General features: G+C 54.0%; 1 protein-coding gene across 1 annotated transcript in view; it reads left to right on the top strand.

Annotated features, from left to right (window-relative positions):
• The window catches only part of FAM193A (family with sequence similarity 193, member A), a gene marked incomplete at its 3' end in the record, with an annotated part of 40675 nt that overhangs the window by 9844 nt on the left and 21849 nt on the right, over positions 1-8982 (top strand). The window contains exons 4-5 of the mRNA XM_010831999.1: positions 1499-1646; positions 8082-8159. Of these exons, the coding sequence (XP_010830301.1) occupies positions 1499-1646; positions 8082-8159 (226 nt within the window). The remainder of the gene's footprint in view (positions 1-1498; positions 1647-8081; positions 8160-8982) is intronic.

Consider the following 8982-nt stretch of genomic DNA (forward strand, 5'->3'; position numbering starts at 1 on the left):
CCCAGGGGAGGCAGGGCAGCCCCACGTGGGAGGCGGGTCTGTGATGACGGGGCTGTAGAGGCCCAGGAGGACCACGTCACTGCCTCACGGGCTGCCACACTCTCCCCTGGGTGCCCATGTGCTCTACGGAGCCCAGAGCCGGCTTGGCGAGGCCTGGGGGGCAGGGCGCTGAAGAGCGATGTGTCCTGGGGCCAGGCGCAGCCTTAGGAGGGCAGTCCTGGGGTGTGAGCCCTGGCGTCGCAGGGCCGCCGTGGTTCCAGCGGGCTCCCGGCCTGCCCTTTGCTGCACAGCTTGTCAGGGACGTGGGTTTCTGTGTCTCCCTCCAATGCGCGGGACCCATGCAGATGCTGCAGCACACAGGACCCTGTCCACGCGGTGTGCGTCTCCACACAGTGGACACCAGCGGGGAGAGGGCGCTGTCTGCACCCATGGAACCCTGCTTGTTTTTCAGTCACGTTGTTTGTTTTAATTACAAAATCATTAGGTTGCCATTGCAATCTGGAATTCAGAAATAAAGTTCTGAAAACAGGAAGTCATGATGAAAAGTAGTACCGTAAAAAATTCGGTGTTGCTTCCAGACTTTTTTCCAGCGTCCACGCCTCACTCCGCCCCAGCACACACACGCATTTTGAACATGGCATAGCCCTAGCTCTGCTTCACGTGGGAGCATTTCCATTTCGGACGCATGTGTGAGTGCGTGTATGTGCGTTTGGGCGTAAGCAGGTCGGTATCTCTCAGAGTCTGGGAAGCCCCGTGTGGTGTAGGGCTCTGACCCCAGTGGGCAGCTTCCAGTTCTTCTGTGTAAACAGCACTGATATTAACCCTGCACACCAGCCTGTGCTCCTGAGCAGTTATAAGTGTTGGTTTGGATTTAGAAATTCCTTGTTAGGAGGTCTTTATTACCGTTATTTTGACTCAGATGTTGACATGTTCAGAGATTAGGAAAACGAACGGTTTCTGAAGACAGCCTGCCTCATAAGACGAGCTGCCCCCTCCCCGCGCTCCCAAGTGCCTCCTTCTTCAGAAATCCAGCTGTTTACCTGCTATCTGTCTTTTGTTTTCTGTTAATTCTCTCATTTGTCGTCTTACCATCTTTCTTAACAAGGTATGGTAGAGAATAAATGAAACTGTAATTGTACTTTTTTGAATTGAATTTCCTGTTGTACTTAATGTGAAAGCCTGGCCCAGAGTTTGTATTTCTTATTAAATGTTGTGTTTTCTCTGGATCAGTGTATCTGAACGGGCAGGAATCCTTTTCCAGCCCACTTGTTGTGAATGCGTCTCTGGGCCTTAGTCTTTTTAGAGCAGCGTCCCTCACCACTCATTTTTTATCAGATCTGTTCCTTGTCTGAGCTGCTTCTTTCGGCCAGACTCGGCTCTGGGCGCTTGGCCTATATCTTGCACGTGCTGGGCAGCAGGCTTGGGGCGGTGCAGTGGGGGCCCCTGCCGCCTCGGGAGGGAAGGTGCTAGCAGGGCGGTCACAGGCCTCTGTCCGCAGGCTGGGGACCACGACGCACGACGGCTGCTGCGAGGACACGTACAGCGCGCTGCTGCAGCGGTTCCAGCGCTCCGAGGAGGAGCTGCGTGCCGTGGCCGCCGAGTGGCTGCAGTGCCAGAAGAGGATTGACGCCTACGTGGACGAGCAGGTGGGTGCCCGCGAGGGGCGTGCCGGGGGGCGTGCCTGTGGACGCTGGGGTTGGGGGGCCCGGGGCGGGGGCGGGGCAAGAGGGGCGCCCAGGCTCCGTGCGGCCTGCGGGGCCTCTGGGAGCCGCTCCGGCCCTCGGGAACTGACACTTGCCGTCCGGAGCCTGGGGGCGCACGCCCGAGGGACCCACAGCGCCCCTCGTCCACCCACGCTGCCGCGTCTGAATGGGAGCACAGGCCTGGGGCACGCCGGCGGGTCCAGCGTGGGGAGGCAGGGCACAGGCCCCTGTGCCCCAGCCTGTCTGGCAGCACGAGCTGGCTGCCTGCCTCACCTGGGGGGTGGGGCGGGGAGGTGCTCGACACGGAGCTTTCCCGAGGGCACGGGGTGAGGGCTGAGGGAAGCCGTGACGGAGCTCAGAGCGCACCTCTGAGGCCATGGGGAGACGCGCCTTTGGTTCTGGCTGAAGATGTGCGCTGGGCTAGTGTCTGTCTCCAAACACGACCGTGAATGCCGCCCGGCCTCTGCTGTGGTCCTTGGTCTCAGAGCTGCTGCCTGAGCCAGATGAGGGGTTGAGACACAGGAAGGGTCGGACACGTTCCCGGGTCGCCATTTGTTCCAGCCTCTCCATGTTTCGTGGAGTCCCCGGAGTCTTGCGGCCTCAGGGACTGTCCTATTCACAGGGGCTGTCTCGTTCAGGACATGGGAAAGTTCTCCTCCCCATCCTCCCCTGTGTGGTCGGGCTGTCCGCCCACCGGTGCTGCTGGCAACCTTCTGGATCGGCGCTGCTGAGCCGAGCTTGGCTGGGGCGGCTTGTTCTGTGCGGCCGTACCTGATCTCTTCGCAGCCCGTGCGCCCCTGGCGTGTGGCCTCGGGAGTTGCTCTGTGCTTGTGACGCGCTGCCCACTGTCCTGTGCTTCCCGCAGAGGGCAGTGGTGGTTTGGGGTTTTCTTCATGTGACACTTGTTCTCCAGCTGTGCTTGTCGCTGATTCCTGACCCCTCAGCTTCAGCCCCTATGGGCAGGGCTGGCCCACGTTGCCTGGCTGAGGTGCATTTGGCAGATGCTGCTGCCCTCCCACTGCCCTCCCTAGGCAGCCTTCATCCGGACCTCCAGCAGCTGAGTCAGGCCAAGGGGACGAGCACAGCCCACCCCATGCATGCTCGCCACCTGCTCTGAGGAGCCTGCTCTCTGGGCTAGGGGAGCGTGGGTTGTGGGGACCCACCATGCCTCCCAGCACAGGGCTGCGAGCGAGTGTGGGGCTCAGCTATCTGAGGCCAGGTTCCCCGCCTCAGGTAGGGCCCCTCTTCAGGGTGCTCTGGACTCCAGAGCTGCATTTGGACAGTCTGAAACCCCACAAGCCCCGTGGGTGTTCCCTGAGAACCTTCTGGGTCCATGTGGACGATAGGCTGCTGCGAGGACAGCAGCACACCGTCCGTCCGACGGCGCCCCGGCTCTGTGCGCTGTGATCCTGGCCGGTGGTGCTGGCGCTCTCCCTCGGCTTGCCTCTTGGTCCTGTGAGAATCTGCGGTCGTGACAGACCTGTAGGCAGAAACGCTGCTCCCTGGCGAATCCACCGGAGGGCGGGCCAGGAGCTGGAAGACTGGCGGCAGGGGTTCACAGGCTGCCACTGAGAAGCCTGTACTGAGGACAGTTGTAGTCAGACTCCTGGAGTCCGGATGTGAGGGCTGCGGGGTCTCCAGGGCAACTCCGACCAGGCCGGACCCCTGCAGGAGATGCAGGGCAGCCTGAGGACCCTGCGAGCCAACAGGGTGCGTGACCTAGACAAAATGGACAAACTCAGAAACACAGGACCAGCGAGACCTAAATCATGAGAAAGTGGGGAAACTCAGTAAACCTATAACTAGTGAGGATATTGGGTCAGTAATCAAAAATCTCACAACAAAGAAAATTTCAGGACCCAGCGGCTTCACAGGTGAATTCTAGGAAACGTTTAAGAATTAATACCCACCCTTCTTAGAGTTTTCCAGAAAACTAAAAGGGAAGAAACACTTCCTAACTCATTGATGCCAAAGACACTACAAGAAAACTACAGACCAAAACTATAGTTCTGCGAGTGTCGATGCAGAATCCTCAACAGGACACGCTAGTTCTGTAATGAGCATCGATGCAGAATCCTCAACAGGACATGCTAGTTCTGTAACGAGTGTCGATGCAGAACCCTCAACAGGACACGCACAAGCAGGATTCAGCATGTTTAAAGGTCTATATGGGTATGTCTTCCTTTTTCTCCTTTGCTTTTCGCTTCTCTTCTTTTCACAGCTATTTGTAAGGCCTCCTCAGACAGCCGTTTTGCTTTTTTGCATTTCTTTTTCTTGGGGATGGTCTTGATCCCTGTCTCCTGTACAATGTCAGGAACCTCCATCCATAGTCCATCAGGCACTGTATCTATGAGATCTAGTCCCTTAAATCTGTTTCCCATTTCCAGTGAATAATCATAATGGATTTGATTTAGGTCATACCTGAATGGTCTAGTGGTTTTCCCTACTTTCTTTAAGTCTGAATTTGGCAAGAAGGAGTTCATGATCTGAGCCACATTCAGCTCCTGGTCTTGTTTTTGCTGAGTGTATAGAGCTTCTTCATCTTTGGCTGCAAAAAATATAATCAAGCTGATTTTGTTGTTGACCGTCTGGTGATGTCCATGTTTAGAGTCTTCTCTTGTGTTGTTGGAAGAGGGTGTTTGCTATGACCAAATGACTGTCTGGGGAGGCCTTACAAATAGCTGAGAAAAGAAGAGAAGCGAAAAACAAAGGAGAAAAGGAAAGATATAAGCATCTGAATGTGGAGTTCCAAAGAAGAGCAAGGACAGATAAGAAAGCCTTCCTCAGTCATCGGTGTAAAAAATAGAGGAAAACAATAGAGTGGGAAAGACTAGAGATCTCTTCAAGAAAATTAGAGATACCAAGGGAATATTTCATACAAAGATGAGCTCAATAAAGAACAGAAATATTATGGACCTAACAGAAGCAGAAGATACTAAGAGGAAGTGGCAAGAATACACAGGAAAACTGTACAAAAAAGATCTTCACAACCCAGATAATCAGGATGGTGTGATCACTCACCTAGAGCCAGACATTCTGGAATGCGAAGCCAGTGGGCCTTAGGAAGCATCACTACAAACACAGCTAGTGGAGGTGATGGAATTCCAGCTGAGCTATTTCAAATCCTAGATGATGATGCTGTGAAAGTGCTGCACTCAATATGCCAGCCAATTTGGAAAACTCAGCAGTGGCCACACGACTGGAAAAGGTTAGTTTCTATTCCAATCCCAAAGAAAGGCAATGCCAAAGAATGTTCAAACTACTGCACAATTGCGCTCATCTCACACGCTAGCAAAGTAATGCTCAAAATTCTCCAAGCCAGGCTTCAACAGGACGTGAACCTTGAACTTCCAGATGTTCAAGCTGGTTTTAGACAAGGTAGAGGAACCAGAGATCAAATTGCCAACATCCCCTGGATCATCGAAAAAGCAAGAGAGTTCCAGAAAACCATCTTATTTCTGCTTTATTGATTATGCCAAAGCCTTTGACTGTGTGGATCACAATAAACTGTGGAAAATTCTGAAAGAGATGGGACTACCAGACCACCTGACCTGCCTCTTGAGAAACCTTTATGCAGGTTAGGAAGCAACAGTTTGAACTGGACATGGAACAACAGACTAGTTCCAAATAGATGCCATCCAGCCATCTCATCCTCTGTCATCCCCTTCTCCTCCCACCTTCAGTCTTTCTCAGCATCAGGGTCTTTTCAAATGAGTCAGCTCTTCGCATCAGGTGGCCAAAGTATTGGAGTTTGAGCTTTAGCATCAGTCCTTCCAAAGAACACCCAGGACTGATTTCCTTTAGGATGGACTGCTTGGTTTTCCTTGCAGTCCAAAGGACTCTCGAGAGTCTTCTCCAACACCACAGTTGAAAAGCATCAATTCTTCGGTGCTCAGCCTTCCTTATGGTCCAACTCTCACATCCAGACATGACTACTGGAAAAACCATTGCTGTGACTAGACGGACCTTTGTCGGCAAAATAATGTCTCTGCTTTTTAATATGCTGTCTAGGTTGGTCATAGGTTTTCTTCCAAGGAGCAAGTGTTTTTTAATTTCATAGTTTCAGTCACTGTCCACAGTGATTTTGGAGCCCCCCACAAAAATGAAATCTGTCACTGTTTGCACTTTTACCCCGTTTATTTGCTATGAAATGATGGAACCGGATGCCATTGTCTTCATTTTTTGAATGCTGAGTTTTAAGCCAGCATTTTCACTCTCCTCTTTCACCTTCATCAAGAGGTTCTTTAGTTCCGCTTTGCTTTCTGCCATTAAAGTGATGTCATCTGCATATCTGAGGTTATTGATGTTTCTCCAAGCAATCTTGATTCCAGCTTGTGCTTCATCCAACCGAGCATTTCGCATGATGTACTCTGCATATAAGTTAAATAAGTAGGGTGACAATATACAGCTTTGACATGCTCCTTTCCCAGTTTTGAACCATTCAGCTGTTCCATGTCCAGTTCTAGTGTTGAATTACATTAGGCTTCCTAATTTTGAGATATTGCATTCCTGGAATTAAGCCCTACTAGAGTATATATTATTGTTTAATCCATTATTAGGTATTCTGTTGAGGATCTTTATTACTACATCTGTATTCTGAGGTGTTACTGAGTTTTCATCTTTCAGGTCCTGTTTGTTTTGTATAAAGGTTATGCTAATCTCATAGTATGAATGGAAAAGCTTTCCTTTTTTTTTTTTTTCGGTTTTCAGGAATAGTTCAACTTTCCTGCTCCATGAAGGAGAAGGATAGACCAGTAGATCCCGACCTAAGGCTCTGGGACCTGGTTCATTGTTGCAGGAGGAGGACGAGGGACTCAGTGTTTTTACTGCCTTTTCAGTAAACACTGTGTTTATGAGCCTGTTTGGGGATTTCTGCTTCTTAAGTGAGTTTTACAAATTGATATTTGCCTGGGAAATTATCCACATCCTTCAGATACAGGGGTGGGTGTAAGCTGTGCTCAGGGATACTTGACAGCAGTGGGGACTTGACGGCTGCAGGACGGTCCGTTCCCTCCCTCTGGCTTCAGGCCGCAGAGAGAGCGCTGAGGGGGCCGGGCAGGAGGCCAGGCAGGCGGCAGGCAGTGCTCCCGGCGCCCCAGCTCTGCCCACGGCCTCCCCCCAGCTCTGCCCACGGCCTTCATGCACAAGCTGTGCCCGTGGCCTCCCGCCAGCTCTGCCCATCCCTCCCCCCAGCTGTGCCCCCGGCCTTCCCCCAGCTGTGCCCGTGGCCTCCCCCCAGCCCTGCCCACGCCCTACACGCCCGCCACCCCAGCTGCCGGAAGTCTGTATTGTTTGGAACATCAGTGCATCGACTCGACTTCTGAAGCACAACGTGCAGAGCCGCCTGTGCAGCTCTTCTTTCGTTGAGAGGCATCCCGTGCTCGCGTGTCCTCCTGTTGCAGAAAAGCCCCTTCCTGTGTGTCCGTGTCCGTGCTCACTCCCGCCGTGTCTGTGGTTCATTTCTTCCCTTGTTCAGCCTGGCAGGAAGTTCAGAGAACCAACTTTTGGGTTTACTGATCACATTTACTTCTGGCTTTTTCCAGTAATTTCAGCTTTTGCCTTTACTTCCTTACTAGTTGAAGTTTTGTATTAAGTTATGCTTGTTTCATTTGGAGGGTGTATTGGTCGTTTTTGTCTGACTTGAAGATGTGATTGGCTGTTTAGTAGGCAGTTGGGCAGCTGCCCTGTGTTGGCTGGAGGGGAGCCCCTGTGGGTGGTGCTTCCTTCCTTGTAGGACATGCCCCCCTCCGAGTATTCCAATCATTTGGAAGATATGTATCCCATTCCTTCCTTTCAGCGGTCATGCTTCAGCTTTTAATAATTTGTAAGAATACGTCTATATGATTATCACTTAGTCATTTCATAGTCTCCTCCTTCACGTAAATCAGTGCCTTGAGCCCGTTCCTAATTCCTGTTCCCCCAGTTTCTTACTTGTTGTGGTCAAGTCTGCCTCCTCAGACCGGGCCGCCCTTGCAGTTTGCGAGTCTGTGGTGCCGCTGTGCCAGCCGCGCTCACTCTTGTGGTGGTCACCGCCATCCGGCTCCGGGACGTGCTCGTCTTGGGCTGAGGCTCATGGCCAGACAGCAGCCCTGGCGCCCACCCTGGCATGCAGCGAGTGGGGAGCATCTCCCCCCGTGTTGGTGGGCCCGTCTCTGGTCTCTCAGTTTCTCTTTGGTGTGATCCATCTGATTTCCGTGCACGACAGCTGTGGAGACTTTGAGTGAGTCAGTGTGAGCGCCGAGGCGGCGAGCCCGGCGACCTTGCTGTAGTTGCAGCTTCTCCTGTCTCCACACGCGGTCTCTCCCCTCGAAAGTGTCCTGGTGGCTCTTGCTGGTACTCAGACTTTCTGTCTTTGCATCCCCCGTGCATTCCACGTAGATGACAATGAAGACCAAGCAGCGCATGCTGACGGAGGACTGGGAGCTCTTTAAGCAGAGGCGGTTCATCGAAGAGCAGGTGCGTGTGGGTGGGAGGGCGTTGTCGGAGTGAAGCTGTTGGCTGCAGAGCAAAGGGCTGTGGAGCCCACCTTGCACGTCTTGCTCGGCAGACCTGTTTGCAGGCTGGTTCTCCTTTCCGCTTCCTCGTCTCTGTACTCCTCCAGGGACACAGTGTTTATGGAGTGGCTCTCCCGGCCCACAGCCTCCCCGTGTCCCCACGGGCTCCTCCTGGGTGGGTGCTGCGTCTCCAGATTCCCTTCCAGGGGCGACGCACAGTGAGGACCCAGGGCCAGGCCGGGTGCAATCCTCGTGTGCCAGGACTGTGCTGTCTCGCGGCTGCTGCCCTCCCGGCTCGTCCCTTCCTGCCGCAGGCTCTCCCCGCCCTGCCCGCCACCTTGGCGGCACTCCCCGGCCCGGCATGCTGGTCTTGGGGCCATTACTTCACCAGGAGACTTGCCCGCTCGGCCCGGTGCCTGCGCCGGTGTCTGCTGGCTGCTCTCGCAGTGAGAGCCCTTGGCCTCCGCTCCCCTCCCGCCTGTGGTCCCTTCTGGGCAGCGCGGGTAGACAGGGCACCTGTGCTCTGCACTCAGCGCGTGGCCTGCGTCAGACGGGCGCCGCCCAGGCCTGTGCCCAAGCTGGTCCGTGGGCCCCTTTTCTGAAACACAGAGGCATGCCTGCGCCGGCGGGAGGTGAGGCGCGGCCTCCTCGGTGGCCCCCAGGCCCACTGCTTCTCCAGGCACGGCTGGTGCGCTCTGCAGTGGCCTTGCTCCCCCTGCCGGCACCACGTGTGCTGCCTGGCCAGCTGCCATCCTGCCCCGTGTGGACAGTGTCTGCGTAGCCTG

This window comes from Bison bison, unplaced genomic scaffold (genome assembly GCF_000754665.1).
Source record: "Bison bison bison isolate TAMUID 2011002044 unplaced genomic scaffold, Bison_UMD1.0 scf7180017462803, whole genome shotgun sequence".
Lineage (NCBI taxonomy): Eukaryota > Metazoa > Chordata > Mammalia > Artiodactyla > Bovidae > Bison > Bison bison.